This window comes from Anser brachyrhynchus, assembly GCF_964034855.1.
Source record: "Anser brachyrhynchus genome assembly, chromosome: 16".
In the NCBI taxonomy this organism is placed as follows: domain Eukaryota; kingdom Metazoa; phylum Chordata; class Aves; order Anseriformes; family Anatidae; genus Anser; species Anser brachyrhynchus.
The window spans coordinates 9,943,929-9,963,215 of NC_137734.1; the positions used below are offsets into that span (position 1 = coordinate 9,943,929).

Consider the following 19,287-nt stretch of genomic DNA (forward strand, 5'->3'; position numbering starts at 1 on the left):
AATCCTTATCACGTTATCACAGCAGGAAAGAGTTGATGGTGTTCAGGTACCTTAAGAGAAATGAGGTCCTGTTGCATCTCCTGAAAGCATGAGTTCTGCCATTTAATGATTCCACTTCTTCCATTATGAGTTATCTTTTTCTGCAGGATGTTCTCTTCTTCCACTATGGATTACAGTGGAGCATTCATCAGGACAAGAACAAAAGGGGTGTGCAGGGAGGAACAGGTTGATGACAGACAACAGTAACACTGGAATTTAGCTGTTGTGTTTTGGTTTTGAACAACTACATGTTATGTTTTTTCCATGTAGGTCATAAGGTCTTTGAATTATACTTAGATTGAATCTATGACATTTTAGACTCAACACTAATTCAGAACTTCATGTCTCAGAATTGTGTATTTTTGTTTTCATTTTTAATCTTGTTCTGTTTCAGCAATTAGAAAGATAATTTCAAAGTTAGCTCACTTTATATAAGGGAGGGTACAAAGATAAAACGCTTTCACTTTTCATTGATGCGATGCTCTACAGCAATTAGTAATAAACTCCCTCAAATTTTTGTACTTAGTACTTTTTGTACTTAGTTATAAGCTGATAGTAATAATTGTAGCTGTAAAATTGCAACATTTAACATTTTTATCTATTTGCTCCACCTGCTGGTGCATTTTCATTTGAAGAAATCTTTAGAAGCCTAAATGTATTAAAAAATTGGCCAAAAGTATACCCTAAGACGCATACTTGACTTTAAGGTTAATTTATGTGATGTACTTATTAAATTCAACTCTGTCAAAAAAAAGCCAATGGATACATAGACTTAGGGAAACATGACTCATAGCTTACTTTTTGGACACTGCCATTCATTTTTAATGTGACAGTAACACAGCTGGTCATCATTTTCCATCATCTATTATTCTTCTCAAAAAAAATGTTCTTTCATATGGGAGTCTCTCTACGTAACTGATTTGTGTCCTGAATTTTCCAAGATAATTTTCTGTTTGGACAACTAGCGTGAAAGTTCTGTTTCTTCAGCACATTTAATTGTTCTCTGCTCAGAGACAGAAAAAAAAAAAACAAACACTGATCAACAAGCACTCTTTATTAGAAGTTCCACCTAAGAATAGATTACTTTCCATTCCATATACTATTTTTTTTTTAATTTTACGTTTAAGTGCAAGGAAAAGGTAAGAATAGCCCCATTAAAAGCAACCTTCCAAGGCTACAATATTTTCCAATAATACTGCAGGACAGAAGTAGCTTTCCATCCCTTCCTCCCTTACCAAATAATTAGAAACAGTAAATGTGAAAAGAACAGAAGCAACCCTCCCAAACAAATTTTTGGTATTGGATTTTTTTTCATCATCATCGTCATTCACACAGCATTAGTTTAGGTTTCTCTGATCTAACCAGGTTAATCAGAACTAAGGCGGATAGCATTATCCCCAGGTTTTCTGGAACTGAACTGGCACTTTTTGACAAATGGAAAGTTTTAACTAATTTCTGTATTATTTTAATAAGTTTTCCGTACACTGTTTGCAGCAATTTGATTGCAGAATGCTTGACTACAGTTAGAGAGAATATGCAGTGTCCAAGAAATTTTAATTAGCATAGCTGGAAGAGAAAAGCTCTTCTGGCACTGAATAAGAATCACAGAAAACCAACACTGTTAGGAAGTGGTTAAAGATGTTGAAAAACTGCAGTATACTTGGGGGGGGACTGTTTTTCATTTATTTTTAATAAATCCAGACAACATATATACCCCTCTTTCTAGACCACTAATTCATTTTGCATGGCTAATCTGCTTAACTGACCAGACTACCAAAATTAACTGATTAACAATTTTAAAAGATGTTTTAGCAAAAAATTAACAAAACTCCAGTGTAAAATTAGATGCACCAGTAACACAGCCTTAGAGAATTTTTCTTTTCAAATGGAGAAAATTTTCCTCATCAGTATCTTATCAAGTGATGAATCAGAAGCAAACGTATGTTGAAAACAGTTTTTGTTCTATGCATTATGGATTTCGCATTAAATAAAAACCAAAACCCTATGTGCAACATACACTGCAGTGTATTCAATTTTTTTTTTTTTTAAAGCAAGCTCTCACTAAAGTATTATTTTAGCTCATACAATGACTGATGAAATTATAAAAGGAAGCTGTGGGGAGCTGGGGGTCAACCTCTTTTCACAGGTAACTAGTGATAGGACTAGAGGGAATGGCCTCAAGTTGCACCAGAGGAGGTTTTGGTTGGAAATGAAGAGAAATTTTTTCTCAGAAAGAGCAGTCAGGCATTGGAATGGGTTGCCCAGGGAAAGTGGTGGAGTCACCATCCCTGGGGGTGTTCAAGGAAAGGTTGGACGTGGTGCTTAGGGACATGGGTTTAGTGAGAGACATTGGTGGTAGGGGGTGGTTGGACCAGATGATCTTGGAGGTCTTTTCCAACCTTAATGATTCTATGTTTACCTGAATTCAGGTGTTCATATTGCATTAAAAACCACACATTTCAACACTCAATTTGGTTACCCAGAAAAAACACACAAATTAACTGAAATGAAAATACAGCTTAAGTAGAATTAAAAACAAGCCGGTGTATTTGTTGCAATCAGACAGACACACATTCAGTATAACCCACAGTACACTGTTGGTTTCAAGGTAGAGTAACTCTACATTTTAGGAGATAATTGTAACAGCATCAAACAGAAGTGTTAGAATGATATTGTTTGTAAACTTTATTCTGTTGTTTCTGGTCAGTAAGTTCATAAAGTGAGTGCCAGCTACTGACACTTAAAGCTAAACACCTAAAATTCTATACTTTACAATATATCAGTGCTCTTCCGCCCATTTCTCTAACTACTAGAACCTTCTGTGGTGAAAGTCAACATTCAGATGGTTTAAGAAAGGCAGTACAAGTGTGCTTTCAATTTAAGTAGATGTAGCAACCCATTCTAATACTAAGAAACAAATACAGACAAAACATTGCTTTCGTCATCCCAATTCACTTATCTACAACATAATGAAACAATTTACATAGTCACACAGCATTCCAAAACACTGAGCATTTAGAAATTCTCATGTTTTCAGAATTTGCTAACTCTAGCTCCAAGACAACATCCTGCATGTTTAGAACTTACTCAGAATAATTAGTTTTTAGTAGATTTTTAAACAGGAGCAGGCAAGAGTAACACCATCATCCAAATCCCTATGCCACTATACAGTCTTCAAACTATTCTGCTTCAGGTGGTCAACTCAAAACCTTTGTAAGAATAGGATGTAAAATGTATCAGCTTAAGAATTTTTCTTTTCACTTTTTTCCCCAAAATCAAGACAATCTGTTCATTCCTATCATACTGTTCAAAACCAGAAATGCAAATTTGTAATGTAAGAGTTTCTGCACTAAAAGATGCTGTTTTATCTTTAAAACAAAACAAAAAAATTCTTAGATACTCACTGAGAGGAAAGGAAGGTTAGAAGTAAGAGAATATAATTTTGGTTTTCCAAAGCAGATGAATGGTAGTATTTTACATTTTGGTGTGCACACGCATGACTATGCAGAGGACCTCTACCCTATAAAGTTTACAATTAGATTGTTACAAAATACTACATACAATTGCTCTGAAAGTCTTAAGATTTACATAAATTAATGCCTTATATTTTAAAAATACTTAACAGGATCATTCATCATAACATCACACCACTAGGGAACATGCCTCAACATCTGTGCTAACAGATTTTATGCAACTTCAGCAAAGGCTACACGGTTGAAACACCAACAAGTTAACATCTAATTTGATCGTTACTCTGTGACATTCATAGTTCTCTGAAGGAAGAAAAAGCACACTGATAAAGCTGTGAAAAAAAACAAAACAACCCCCCAACACACACCCCCAACATATTGCATAGTCTTTAGCCTAGACCTTAAGCATAGGCTGACTTGTCTGTTAGGCACTTAGGACCTGTGTTTCTAAGACTTTTGAAAATCCCCTCTGAGACTTTGCACTAGTATTTCTACAACAATACTTTAAATAAAAAATTACAGTCTTTAATATACAATATATGGCCATCATGAGTGTTGTGAGTGGATTAAGAACATTCACGAGTGTTATCAGTTTATTCAAGTTGTAAAATACTTTCTGGTAACACTTGCCAAAAAAGCCTTTAATGTTCCGAGTTGTTTAGTTTCACGTGCCTAGGAATGGATACTGGAGCCTAAACCCCCCTCTGGATTCACTTGGAAAGTTTGCTAACTTAGGTATAAACACACTGAAATCAAGAAGAACTGCAGGCGTGCAGTTGCAGGATACTTTAAAGAAAACAGTCTTTTGAGCAGCATGCTGAGAAATACTTGAAGGCTAGGCAAACCTCATTCAAACTGCTCAGGAGGTAATACTTTCACTGAAAAAGGCATTCACTAGTACCTAAGTCCATTAAAAATATCAGCAAATGTAGTCTGGTTCCATGGTACACATTTTTAGTAGAAATGTATGGGCTTATGTGAATCATCTAATATTCCTACAATTTATTCACACAGGGAGGTTATGGCAAATAAGAAAGTGTGTTCCTGAAACTTATCCAACATTAAGGTATCAACATCAGACCTAAGAGAGTTACTTACAAAAATACCATGAATCTCTCTATAGTTAAATAATTCCTTTTAATATAAGCATATTAATATTAAAACCACATCTAAATAAAGTGTTCACATAAGTAGCAAACTACTACCTTCACAAACAAAAAACCTTGAGTCAGAGACTAAAATAAATGATTATCTAGAGACTAAGAAAGAAAAAAAAGGCCTTTAGGTTATGCTTGATGTAGCATTCATTGCAATACTGTTTGAACGCCTCCCTGAACAGTAGTAGACTCAAGTTTAAGAAGTGGCTGTTACAAATTAAAGGAAAATAAAACAGTTGAGGAAAAAAATTGGCATGTGATTGCAAGCGTAAAATATTAACTTTTTAGAAATATTTTTAAATGAAAGACAAAACTTCCAAAGGACTAAAATACAATAGATATTAACTGGCTACTTTTTATTTCCCCCTCCTTTTCCCCTCCTCCTACAAAAGGGTATAATCCACAGCAAAAATTCAACAGGCAATCTACCATTTCTGCCAATGGAGACAATTTGCATCTTTACTAAAGATAGTCCACATCTTTATACTGGAAGATTAGCGATGTCCTGCCAGAATTTGCACTCTAAATCTGTAATCTTTGAAGGGAAATTAGTTATAAAACATTTTTGCATTTTTCTGTATATTTTTGCTATATAGCTTCTAGACATTCCTGTTACTCCATGTAAGAGGAGTGCAATAAAGAAAATAACTCTCAGGGAGACACAGGGTAAACAAATATGGTAAGAACTTTCTGGTACAGACTTCAGATTTTATAAATACATAAAACCAAACAACTAAGATTTAGACAGCCTCCTGAAATATCTGTAATAAAAATATTACAGAAATGTACTAATTTCTGATCACAGAGTCAGAAGTTCAAACTGATCTGTCCATTTTTATTGTTAAAGGTAAGTGAGTTTAAATATGACTACTGGGATAAACTAGATCCAAGAGAATCCTATCATAAAGTTAGGGTTATTAACAAAAATATTGTAAAAATATAACCTGATAGTGTCCATTTAAATAATGAGACATCCAAATTATAGCTTTGCAAGGTCAATTCTTCAACTCAGTCTTCTGTGAAACGTCTTCTGATACTAGCTTGTATCTCATACTGGTTTTGATTTTCTTATTCTTGGTGATGCTCCATCTTCTAGCTTTGCTGCTCCATTGACAACGTTAACTGTAATTTTAGATAAAGAAAATTAAAATACAGTAAGCAGAAATACAACTTGGCTTCACATGAAAAACACAGCAATTAGACCAGGGGAAAAAAAAATCAAGTATTTGTTTCAGTTGAAATTAACTTCAAGTTAGGTATCTAAAATGTTTAAGAACTTTGACTGTATGAAGTTAGTAAGAACAGGAAATCAGACAGAAGTTGCTTCTAAGTCTAATCTCCTATCTCCAGCAGTGAGAAGTAGCAGATGCTTCAAGAGGAATATTAAAAATATGGCAAATAAAGAGTAGCCCTACCAACATAACATCTCAGATTCCAGGGGATCTTTGGCAACTTCCTGAAGTCTAAGCTGCATTTAGACCATTGTAAAGTGTTGACTGCAACAAATCATTGACATGATATTTACAGAAAAAGTATTACGAAGATCTTTCTTGAGACATTAATGCTACTCTGAAGTCTATTGTTGTGTATACATAAATTACATTTCATTTTCCCTCCCTCCATAATATGCATTACTTTGAGTAGCTTAGAAGTTTAGGAAATGCATTGTAGATTATGAATTTAGTTTTTCATTGTTGTTTTGCTCGTTTGTTTGTTTTTAACATATTCCATGTTTGCAAGATCATTCCACAACACTCTGCTGTCAGGAATCTGAACAGTTTTGTTTCATTGATAGGTTTTGTTACCTTGTCAATTTGTTTATGAATACATCAGCATAGAAACTTGTTAGGGCCCACTGGTAAGCTCTCTATATAGAGTGACAGTTGATTATTGTCACTATTTAGACAATTGACTATTTTTATATTTTGAGTAATTACTAATAAGTATTAATCAACATCTCTTCTATGATGTCTTAGTTTAACAGTTTTGGTTTTTTTTCATTATTTCTTGTACCAATCTTACTGATTCCTTCAGATTTTTGCTTTATACAGCATTCTTCTGCCAGTAAGGAAAGTGCTATCCTAGACAGCTTGCCACTTAACAGCTTTCTCTGTCACTAGCTTAAGAAGACCAGGCCATGACATGAAGAAAAGGTGTAACAGTACAGATGGAACAAAGTAGCATATAAACGGTATGAAATTTCACAATCTTCATAACGCTTAATTGATATGATACAATACAGGGATTTGAAAGTCATATAATGTCATTTATTAAAAGACTTTTTCATTTGTCCTTTGCCAGTTACTGGGATGTTCCTTTGGAGTTCTTTTTCAGTGGGTTTGATGTTCTTTACATAATACATCTCTACATAGAAGAACAAGCAAACAAATTTAATTTTAATGATCTGAAACTAATAGAATATGTAAGATATAGTAGGGATTTCAGATGAGACTCTTCTCATTAAATTAAAAAATTTTTGAAGCATTGTAAAGTTTTTAAAGAGAAAAAACATACACATTAAGCCCAGTTTCATGAACTATTCCTTGCATTTAGATTAAAATAGTCTTCAATGAATAACACTAATCATGAAGATCACCCAAGGTTAACACTAAATATAGTTAGCACTCTGAGTGCTGTCCTATTGCCAATTAGAGAACATGTCCTAACTCCTGAAGAAGCTATCATGTTGTGTATATTCTCTACACATCAAGAGATAGATGCTTTTGCTTTTTATGAAAAGAAAAGAAGATGATGAATCTTGTATCAAACCATTTGGTCTAGAAAGAACGTAAAATGTTATGCCACTGACCTCTGTTTAGTTCCTTTTTTGTCAGTTTGTTCTTCGTGTTTGATATTTTCTTCCTTGGAATTTGCTTCTTAATATGCTCTCTCCATTTCTTCAGCTGAAAATTTATAAATTTCCACATCATCCAGGCCTGCGTTAAACAAATAGCACCCAGGCAGCTAATCCTAATGAAATTAAAGATTTTAGAGACAGTTAGATAAAAGCTTTGGTTATTCATTAATAGACCGTAAATCTGTCATTATTTTTTTCCCCAAAAGTCTACTATGCAAACAATTTAAATCTTCATACCACAGAAAACAGATATATCAGAAGGCTTTACTCAAGATAAAGTGCATCACACAAGAAATGAATGAGCACTGTATGAAAGCATACTGATAAAAGCAATCATGCTTATCAAGGAGCTATGACCATAGCTTTCAACAGCCAATAGGAAAACGTGTGACTGCTTGCAAGAAAGGGCTTCAATCTATGAATGAAAAATCAGAGATTCAAAATCCCTCCCACATACTAGATTGCAAGCATTGATATAAGGTGAGCTTTAAAATGATGAGCTCATGATGAAAAAGTAGTAAAATTTCAAAATGACCAAGTACAAAAATATTTTTAAAATACAGCTATTATTATTTCCAAATGATACTATGTCCACAATAGACATAGAAGTAAATAAACAATTCGGTTAAAAAAGAAGACACCTCTTCCTTCTTTCACACATATCCTGTTCTACTACTACTGTAAAAAAAAAAAAAAGAAAGAAGAGCACAAAATTCCCTTTTTCTTAAATAATATAAAGGAAAGGTGTCAAACAGGGAATTTCTTCAAAACACACTGTCCTCTTGGACTGTTTTATTAAAAGATATTTTGAAGTGTCACATTACACAAGCATTAATTGATGTCTACTAGCCTTGTTATACCTCACACTGAGTACGTTGAAGTTTCCGTCTGCTATGGAAAAACCTGGATTCTCTACTCTGGCCAGACCAAATCCAAACGTGAGGACGGATAAAGTTAGGGTCAAAAGACGCACCATTACAAAAAGTAAAGCCCAGATGGTAAATCTGAAAACAAAATAATGAAATTAATCTGCTTTCCCAGTTTAGCCCATTTCTTTTCAGTAAACTCAAACATACAAAGAGCTTTTCATTAAACTCCTCACAGTAACAACAGAAAAAGCCTACAGAAAGGCCCAATAATTACAGAAAAAATGACTTGCAAAACATTCAGTCCTGCTTCAAGGTGTTAAATACAGAAAATGAGCTTTCACTGGGGAATAGGGGCAACTTACTGCTCTAGGATGTGACAAAAGAACCCCAAGTAACAGAGTGCTATTAAAATGATAAAAATAAATGTATAAAAATCAGTATTATTACTGCCATTACATAAAGATTTATTTGGAAAAATACTTAATATCAAATGACTGATGAATTAAATGGATTAAAAAGGCACTATCCGGGGGAGAGACACAGTTGCTTATTTAATCGTTAGAGTTATAAGACAGGAAAAGATTTTTGTCCTAATCAGTATATTTAGCCTTCATGCTTTTGGATGTTATATAATGAAAAGCAGGTAACCTCCTACCTCTAAAAACCTCACAATTAAATAGGATATACAAATGAAAAATTAGCTCTCCCACTTCCTCTATATGCATTCATAAACACGGATTTTCTGAAAACATTCAGCACGCCTATTTAAAATGTTGGTTTTAAGGAATGACACGAATAGGTCTGGTGAGAAGATCAGAAAGGGAAGCAGCACTACACTACCTCAAAGGAGGCTGCTTATACATAATGGATTGCATGAAAGAAAGCAAGGTGTTTATGGTAACACCTTCCAGCTGGGCAGAAAATGGAAGAATATGAAGCAAGAACACATAAATGGAACGATGTTGTTTGTTTGTTTGTTTTCAAATTGGAACCTCCAAAATTTCTTGCATTCAAATGGCAAAACATACCCTATCCCTCTTAGCATGCTTCCGTTACGTATCTCTCTTCTACATCTCATTTCTTTCTCAAATGCATTACTTTCATACCCATTATTCTCAGAATAGTTAGGAACCCTACTCAAGAAATATATAATTGAGAACACCTTATCAGCTACAGATTTTCAGACACCACCTCCTATGTTGTACAGTTACTTCCCTTTTGCACCTAACTATAAAGAAGAAAGACCTACAAAAATTTACAGGGAATGTTGCTTTTATTATCAATTTTTTTTTTTTTTTAAGTCATCCCTACATACAAGTATTTATGGACACGTAAGTAAACTGGCATCATATAGAAGCAGAAGCCAACATATATCTCATATGGGACTTTAACAAAAAGCTTAAGCAAACTCTTACAACGATGATTATGAGCTGGTATATTTGCTTCTATGACTATGTAATTATGATGACTTCTTTTGGAATTCAAAGCAGGTAACGTTAGACATAGAACAAGAGACTTGCTACCTAAGTACTTTTATATACATTGAAATCCATTTATATGCAATTAGTACCCACAGATCTAAATTTTAATTAATACATGAAAGATTTACCCTTTTTGCTTGTTTTCATCACTGAAGTAGAAAAGACGTGAAGCATGGAAAATGAGTTCCACTAAATAGTGAGGTACCATCAGAATTAGCCCCAAATGCTGCAAACTATAAAACAGAAACATTATATATTTTTTAATTTAAGTATGAAGAAAATAGATACATTGATTGAAAATGAACATGTAAATACTTACTTTAATATATAGGCACCAGAGATATGAGCAATGTAAAGGCAAATATAACACAGCTGCCTTGGAATATCTTCCTAAAATTGGGGAAATTATAATAAGCGCTGTTATGGTTTCACTATATTATCCAAAGAAAAAGCACATCATTCACTAAGTTTGATTATTTTTCATACTACTGTGCAAGTCTCTGGAAAGAACACCTGAATCTGAAACCACAGAATGCCTATACAAGTTACCTAGGAATGCGAGCAAATAAAATACATAAATGGTATCTAAATAACTGAATATACAAATACATGCAATATAAACAAATATTAATATGAATAATTTGAAAGGAATATATATTTAATTAACTGTACCGATGACTTCTCTCCATACCTTTCGGATCTTCTGGAAGTACAGTTCTGGCAGTGCATGAAGCCAATAGGCTATCTGGCAAATATAGAAGAATTTTACCTGAAAACTAAACAATAATTCAGATGAAGAAAACGAAAGCTTGAAAACTCACCATCTTTTAATGAGATAAATTTTAATTTGTTATCTTAAAATACATCATTCTGACTCATTATACTTTATGATTCCCAAATCATGGGAACTGCAAATACAAAACAAACCTGTGATGACAGTTTTTTTGAATTAGCGTTCATAAACTTCTTGATAGCAAGTTCTCAATCACCTTTTGAGACAGTACGAAAGAAAAAAAGACCCTAAAAACCAGAAACAGTATATCATGTGAGCAGTAGAACTCACTTCCTAAAAATTAGTACGATCCCCCTTCCTTCTACCACCCTTGCCAGCAAACAGATAAGATGAAGAAGAAAAAAGGTGACAAACATGAGTTCTGTAAGTCATCTTAATAATAATTAAAAATCAATTAAGTTATAAGTCCTGTCTATTAACCCACTCGCAAATATCCATTTCTTCAGTGTAAAACAGTTCAGCAGTCCTATTATAGGTCCCATTTTGCAAAGAGTTTCACTTTGTCAGCTACCACAGTTAATTTAAAGGTAAAGGTAAGAATACATGCAAATATCTTTTAGATTTTTAAATTATCAAAAATTACCTTTGGATAAAACAGCCATCAATTTTCAAACAAAAGAAAAGATTTTCACTTAATTGTCATTCTTACCAAGTACCAATGTCACTACCTTATCAGCAGTCCCTATAATTTTGGGCAGGGAAACATCCAGTGAGTAGAAGCACCAGGTTTTCAAACTGAAAATAGAATACTTACAGCATACGAGAATGGGGATAATCTTTCCACAGTAATGTTGGGTTCACCATGAATTCTTCCTAAAGAAAAAGGCCATTGATTTAAGGACCTTCTTAATACTTCAAGTCTGTTTTTGTTTTTTTTTTTTTTTAAATAAAAATATCAAATAGAGTGACTTACTTACTGCATTCAAAATACTGGCTCCCCATACAAATGAAAATAAGTAGAAAAATGCTAGCTGTCCTGATTCATTGAATTTGCTGTGCTTTGTTTTTGACAAATGCAGACGTCTATTAATTTTCTAGAAACAAAAAGATGAACAATACATTTAATTCCTAAAACAAGCATCTATTATGGAGTTAGCGTTCCCTCTTAATTTCTTAATTCCCAGATCTCCCATTCCTTAACCAAAATGCATAGCTCCCACTATTTGAAACTTTGATCTGCGCTTTATACACCAATTTGCTTTACTAAGATTTGCCACTAAAGTAAAGTTCACACAGAAAATGTTCAGATATGTTCAAACATTTTTTTCCTATAATTAATCATATTGATAAATGCTTCAAATCTATTTGCACACAGAAAAACATTTGAGCTTCTGTGGTTCAAATGATCTACACATGAAGATATTCCACAACCATTTAACAACAGTTGGAAAAATAGAAAAACTGTTAGCAACTGATGGCTAAAAATAACATTTAAAACAGGGAACTACACCCCAATAATAAACTTACATCTAATATGTAGTCCTGGATTACAGCATGCAGAATAATAGCTACGAGCATGTAGAAGAAGATTGTAGCAATGTCTTTAGGACCATATTCATAAAAATTAACACGTTCACTCTTGTCATCTGAAAAAGAAAAAGTGTATTTTTTACATTCTTATGAAGAAATACTCTGCAACCAAGAAAAGGCAGCAGTGACCACTGTTCTTGGAAGTTACAGTAAATTGATACAAGAGACCAGTTATTTCCTGGTTTTGAAAATTACTTTTTAAGCCTGATTCAAATGACCTACATCCTCTTTTCCTTCAATACAGTGATATAATTATAAACCAGGAATGAACTATTGAGAGCAGCAGACACTGAGCTATATCCTCAATACATTTTTTCATCCAGACCATCAAAACAAACAAAAACATCCTACAGTCCACATTTTGGTAGAGAACCAATGAGATTCGCTTTTAAGACTCATGACTACACATAGAAAAAAAAACTACATAGTGAGGATAGTATCCATAGTCATTTGACACACTGGTAAATAACAAGTAACTTCTATCTCTTTTTAAAGAGATGCTGCATATTTGCAAAGTAATTTTACTTTTACAGAACTAATATGTTCCTATAAATCAAAAACAAAATTGCTATAAAAAAGAATATTACTGTTGTCACAAATACTTCACATGTTTGCATTTACAATGCTTAAGTGTAGGAGAAAATATACATGAAATTCAATTTAAAAAGCACGTAGAAGGAGCAGTAGGCCTGAAGAAAGCTTATTTTGTAGGGATGTCTCTCCTTTGGCCTACAAACACCCCTTACAACAGCTCCACCTTTCTTCACGCATCTATCAGACAACAGAAAAGAAATAACTTGCACTTCAACTGCTGAGGAACCACACACATCCTGATTTGCAGGCTAACGTATCTACCACTTACAATCCTCTGCTTTTGCCTAAGAGAGGGCAATGAGCTGGATGTTTCAGCTGCTACTTTTCATAAACATCAAGGAATTTTAAAACTTTTTTTTTTGGTCTAACTATCTTTAAGACTACCCTTTGACAAATAAAAAACAGCAGAAATATGGCCAAACATTTTTTCTAAAGGATACTAGGCCAGAAGGTGTCAAGAAAGCAATTAACTGCTTCCCATACCAGGAATGGCACAGGTCCTAACACACAGTACATTTGCAGAATTCTAAGTGTGAAATGTCCCATTTCCATGTTTGAAAACAGCCTGTGATATAATCAATGAACAAGTAATTGCATATCAAATGCCACTTCTGCCTGCACTATTTTTCCAGAGAGACATTCACTAGTAATATATTCCTGAGTCAAAACCTCAAAAATTCCTGGTGCAAAACTCATCTACATCTTCTTTTAAAACCTGATCACACAATTGTACACATCTATACACACGCACACACACCAAACACTATGAAGAGGTCACATCACAAGCACCTTTATATCCACAAATGGATTTTACCTTAGTCTCTGCTACAGGAGATTTCTACCTGATGCTGCTCAAATATCAGTAAAATATTTGTATTATGAAAGTGCAGTTTTGAGAGCAGGGGAAAAAAAGTAACTTTTAACAGTTGAGCTCTTCCATTACATAGAAACAAAATAGATTTGATTTAATCTCACCAATGGTATAGGTGACATTGTACTGCACAGTAATAAAGATGATGACGTACTTGGCTGTGACCTGGAATTTCAAAAGAAACAAGAAAAAGCTATCAGATTTTTCAAATGAACTGGACTATACAACAGCCAAAAGTAGAAGATTATGCCATCAACAAATGTTCTTCCACTTTTGATTTAAATCAGCAAGGTCCCCGAAGTGTTATTCATCTCTTACAAATGAAGAGGTTCACCTTGTTGCAAATCCTTCAACATTTGCTGAGTAGGGTCAGGACTTGAATTATGTCCTTTTAGCTAAGGATCAAATTACTCACTGTTCTACTAAATAACATTTTAAAGTGTTTAAAAGCATAAATGACTTTTATTTATTTCAAAAGTTAAGACTCTAAATTAATCTAGACGGAAAGTTTCACACAACCTTGCAAGATATTCAAAAAAGTGATATACTGGTTAAGCCTCTATATAAGCAAATTGAGTATTCAAAACATCACAGTAGAACTGTAAGACTCACCTATGAATTTTTGTCTGATAAATCAAGCAAGAAAAGAAAACAAGTAAGATTGATCTTAGAAATAAGATCAACAGTAACCAATGGTATATTTTTACATTACTTTTTCCTCTGGTGGCAAGACTATTCAAAAAAACAACAACAACCAAAAACCTACACCCAATGCTTTCAGCCATCCCCAGTTCCTGATAACGTCTTCCCATTTCCATCCTGTAGTATATGTAGCCTTTAGCTATGGCAATGGAACTGTTTATAATCTGGATTACTGTATGACCCTACAACTGAGTGGTAAGAGGTAAATATTTGCTTAGTTAACTGAAAACATTTCATTATCGGGCTTGCACAACTTCAAAAACAAACAGCTGTGTTGATCTAACTGATAAAGTGATGAACTATAACAGAGATGTAAGTGGAAGGGGAAACAAACAACTGGTTCTTTTGATGCAAAGAACGCAATACAGAATTATATCCTACACCGCCACAGTGAATACATTTTTTCCACCTACAAGCAGTCAGTTATCTAGGTTATAAATCAGAGAACGGCAACAGGCTTCATCTGAAAAATGATGAGGTAAAATACATTCTTGTATCTGTTACATTTTCTCTTAAACTAATCTTCACAAATGTGAATTAAACGAAAAAAAAAAAGAAAGCTATTTTCACCAGGTGTTACACAGTCTACTATCTCAAAGTATAACTAAGAACATCCAGGAGTACATAAAACAAGCATCCATTTAACCAGCTACAAAGCAAACAAGTGGCACAAAAACGCAACAGATCCTCTGTAACAAAGGGGGAAATGGCGTATCGCTTCAGTACACTGCACCCATGAAATTAAACAGTAGAGGAGTCATAATCCTCAAGAGTGCTTTTGAAATGAATTCTCATTAAGGAAAGAAAAAATAACATTTTTTCTGGCATACAAAATTGACCATCAGACACTATAGTCCCAAGAACGATTTAACCTCATGTAAGCCAGCACTACCATCAAAAGGAACGATCTTGCCTTTTTCTTGTCTGCCAGTTGCTTCTTGTTTCTGTCTGTTTGTGCTATCAAAAGTAGTGATGTGGTGAACTGGACAGGAAAGTTATACAAAGTAAAACAGACCCAGCCAAACAAGAGGGAGGAGAAAACCCTACTAATTATAACACAGATGTATTTCCTAACATGCTGCGCTGCTCAGCTGTGAAAGTCCTTTCATGTGCTCAGTGGTGAGAATAAACAGCGAGAGCATCACCAGCTCAAAGACCAGACAAATCCATTGACAATTCTCCTGGAAAGACAGGGAAAACATAGGTGGTTACATAGGGATTGATGTCACCAGCACCAAGCTAAAACTGAACCGTTTGCTTTCAGTAAGTCATCACCCAGGACCCGCAGCAACACACTCCCTTGCAGAGAGGTGTTCTGACAGCACTGTGCAACTTCTGCCAGATTCCTTAATTCGGGACCATGCCTCTTCCCTCTCATTGTACATGCCAAAATGACAACAGCAAAGTGGTCAATGGTTGTGGCTCTGCTGTGCTGCCTTCTGAGACTGTGGATGACTGCAGGCTGTGAGAAAAGCCTTATTACAGAATCCAGAGCAGCTCAAATGGCAAAGGAGCAATGGAAAAAAAATGGAAAAGGAGCAATCTATAAAGTAAATGGGTGCATAGCTTACAAATCTGTTAAGCTTGTACTTCACATTTTACAAAATACCCTCTTCATATTTACTTCATTAACATAGTTCCTGTTACCCTGCATGTTCACTGCAATCTTATTTCACTCTAAAATGAACTGAAATCATATGCTTCCTTCAGTAGAATTCACTCAAGTATTATGATCATATCCCAAAGGCATACCAGGAAGTTAGCTCTCCTATGAATAAGCTTTCTCTTTTTCTAAATGCTCTTTGGGAGAAGAGGGTAGTAAGCATCTTTGCTCGAGCCCAGCAGGTTAGCTTGTCCATTTGTCCACGAAGCATACAACATGACACTACAAACTCTCTACTCTACTGGAAGTATGGGAGCCCAATTAAGTGGTATTCTGTGGTAAGACAGCCGTGGATATAAGGATAATGTAAATTTTTCTAAAAGGAGGAAAAAAATCACATGAAGCTTCCTCTGAAAAGATATTAGAGGCTTAAGAAGAACTAAAAGAAAGGTTTCTTTAGAAGACAAGCGCCACCCTGTTCTCAGGAAAAGGAGCAGTATTGGGCACATAGAAGACTATAAAGGTTCTCAGAGGAGAAAATAAAAACTTTACTATTTTACCTGTTGTTTTTTAACTGCCACTTTTCAGCATGTTATAATCAGAGCGGATCTCCTTACACACATCTTTAGACCTCATTATAATCAGCAAAGTTAAGGTATGGGGAAGCACAATTAAGGTGGATAAACAGTCTTAAGTATAAGAGTTTTTCTTTAAAGAAATTCTTATAATTCAATTTATAGCATTCCAATGCTCATTTCTAACTCTAACATACTTATTGTTTTCTTATATGGTCTTAAAAATATGAGCAATAGCCATCTTGAAAAGAAAATCCTGTATTTACCATAGTACTATGCAAGCCTCAGCAGATCTTTCAATAGTTAGTCAACTGTGAAAAGTCTCATTTACACTTTCTTTGACTTATTAGTGTATAACCCCGAGGTACCACAGGTTAGGTTTGGACGTCTGTTATTGACAGCTGCAGCTGAAATCACAGAAAGCATAAAATGCAGTAGAAAGCATTGATTAAAAAGACAAAAAAAAAAGTAGCCCTTCAGTGCTTCAAACTTAAAAGTTAAAAATAATTTCTCTTTAATACAGAGAGGAAATCAAGACCAAAAGAAAATAGAAATAACAGCTGTGAAGGCAAGTCCAGTAACACTTATGAAGCACTCAATATAGAAACATGATAAATGTCACCAAAAAATACTGGAAGAACATCAGTAGTTTTGTTTGCTTGGCAGAGACTGAATTACAGATTATAAAAATGGTCTAAAACCTCCACAGTGAACAAATGAAATATAGATTTAATTCACATAACTCTCGTATTTATTTATAGTTTTGTTCTGTATAAGGAAGAGATCTAATACAGAAAAATCTGGTCATAGAATGAAAGGATGTACAGCTTTTTTTATATAGATTACAGCAATATGAGTATTTATCACCTGTTACATAGCACCACTGTTCCTTGCATAGCACCTGAAAGCTGTCTCAATCCAGAGTATTTCGGCATCAAAAAGTAGATGCATGTTTAAATTATACAGTAAGTATATTCAAACACGCACTATAAAAACACATCACAAGCCACCCTTGAATATAGTCTGCAGAACATTGAACTTTAATTCCTACTCAGTATAACTCTCAAACAGTTTACTAATTATACTTGGGTGTAACTAATATTAACTCTCTCTTCTTCCTTTAAAAGAAGCCACCTTCATCAGAATAACGATGCTGACCCTGTGGGAGCTGCAGAGTCCCTCCAAACACCTGTAGAGTTACAGGAATACGACTTCTGCATCATATACAAAGCCTGAGCTAACACAAATGGAATTCTGAGACTGAACTCAAAAAAAAAAAAAAAACATTTTTGTTTTAACAGTAGAAAGACACAGGGCAATACCATTTTAGAAGTAACATATATCAAGATACATAGAAGGTTCCTTTTGGGATCCCAAACAGGGTTTACATTATCCCATGTGCTGGCATTTACTTCTGTTCTCAAAGCCTTTATCACCCAAGTTGTTAAACTCCCAGCATTTTTTTCTTGTATCCCAAGACTGAGTTCTGCATTTCATATATAAACTTCTATACCATATTCCTCCATAGATAACAAAACTTATTATACCTCAACATCAGTTTGTCCCCATTTAGAAGGGAATTATCTGTACATCACAATTGCTTTCTCAATAAAGTGAACAACTGCATATAACTCTTTTCTGTCCGAATTTAACAGTAATTATAAATCAGATTGTTCTAAACTAAGATCTTATCCAACTGGCAGAGCATGTTGAAATAACTCAGTGTAGTATTTGTTTATTCACTTCAACCTCTATTTACCAAGCCTTATCCCTTACTCAACACTAGCATAACACGTTTACTCAGGAGCACACACTGAAGAGTTCTGTCACAGAAGTGAGAAAAAGATGCCAAATACACCAGCATACGGAGCAGCGGTGCAAAAGCGTGACTAGTAGTTTTTAATCACCACCTGATTAAGCATACTTAAAAAAACTGGTGGTCTGAAACCCCCTTTACAATAGTGTTCCTACCTGTTTTACCATGTGGACGTTTGAAGAGGGGAAAAAAGTTTGAAACAGTCACAACAGAGACATACAGTGACTTTGCTTTCTGTGTGAGGGGCATTTTTCCTCATAACAGAACTGAATAGAAAGGAGCTTATGGGAAGCTGTTAGGAATGAAGGTGCAGATGTGAAAGAAAACTAGACGAGAAAGAAAATAAGAGAGCAGCCAGCAGAAGGGCTGAGAAGTGCGAATAGGAGCTGGCTGAGAAGTGCGAATAGGAGCTGGCTGAGAAGGCACCGGAGAACTGAGGGGGAGCTGAGGGCGCCCGGTCCGGGTGCACGGAGCTGGGCGTCAGGACGAGGAAGAACCGTGACCAAAACCCTGCAGGGATGAGGGGAAAGGCAGACGGGGCCGGAGGAGCGGGGCAGAGGCCCCCAGCCGCAGGGCTGAGGCACAGAGGAGGCTCTGAGGCGGGCACACCAAAGCGGCTGCCCCACAGCAGGACCGGGACCGGGACCGGGACCAGGCACCGCTCCCCTCAGCGGCCAGCGGCCACCTCGCCCCGCCCGGTACCTCGAACATCAGCCCCAGCAGGATGCCCACGGCCAGGTAGGACGCGGCGTCCGCGTGGTTCTGGAGGACGAACTCGGGACCGAGCACCGGCGGGCTCCTGCCCTTCCGCCGGAGCCCCATCGCTCCCGCAGCCCCACTGAGGGTGCGCCGACTCCCGCCCAACCGCCTTCACCTCACACACGGTAAATACAGCCAGCCTCAGGGGCCCACCCCCTCCTCAGTTTTAAC

At 35.4% G+C, this 19,287-nt stretch overlaps 1 protein-coding gene across 4 annotated transcripts; it reads right to left on the reverse strand.

Annotated features, from left to right (window-relative positions):
* Nucleotides 1–3,399: 3,399 nt before the first annotated feature.
* On the reverse strand, nucleotides 3,400–19,282 carry LOC308178977 (translocating chain-associated membrane protein 1-like). Of its 4 annotated transcripts, XM_080558337.1 has the most exons (12): nucleotides 19,060–19,198; nucleotides 16,808–16,948; nucleotides 13,766–13,826; nucleotides 12,134–12,252; nucleotides 11,584–11,700; nucleotides 11,421–11,479; nucleotides 10,565–10,649; nucleotides 10,193–10,263; nucleotides 10,002–10,106; nucleotides 8,384–8,527; nucleotides 7,476–7,636; nucleotides 3,400–5,788 (listed from the first exon to the last, which is right to left on the reverse strand). In XM_080558337.1, exons 2-12 carry the CDS (start codon nucleotides 16,808–16,810, stop codon nucleotides 5,715–5,717), a joined length of 999 nt encoding a protein of 332 aa, XP_080414463.1. In that variant the 5' UTR covers nucleotides 16,811–16,948; nucleotides 19,060–19,198; the 3' UTR covers nucleotides 3,400–5,714. The 4 variants fall into 4 exon arrangements, with proteins under 4 accessions (XP_080414463.1, XP_080414462.1, XP_080414464.1 ...); XM_080558336.1 differs by lacking the exon at nucleotides 16,808–16,948 and having other exon boundaries at nucleotides 19,060–19,278; XM_080558338.1 differs by lacking the exons at nucleotides 8,384–8,527; nucleotides 16,808–16,948 and having other exon boundaries at nucleotides 19,060–19,282.
* Nucleotides 19,283–19,287: the final 5 nt, after the last annotated feature.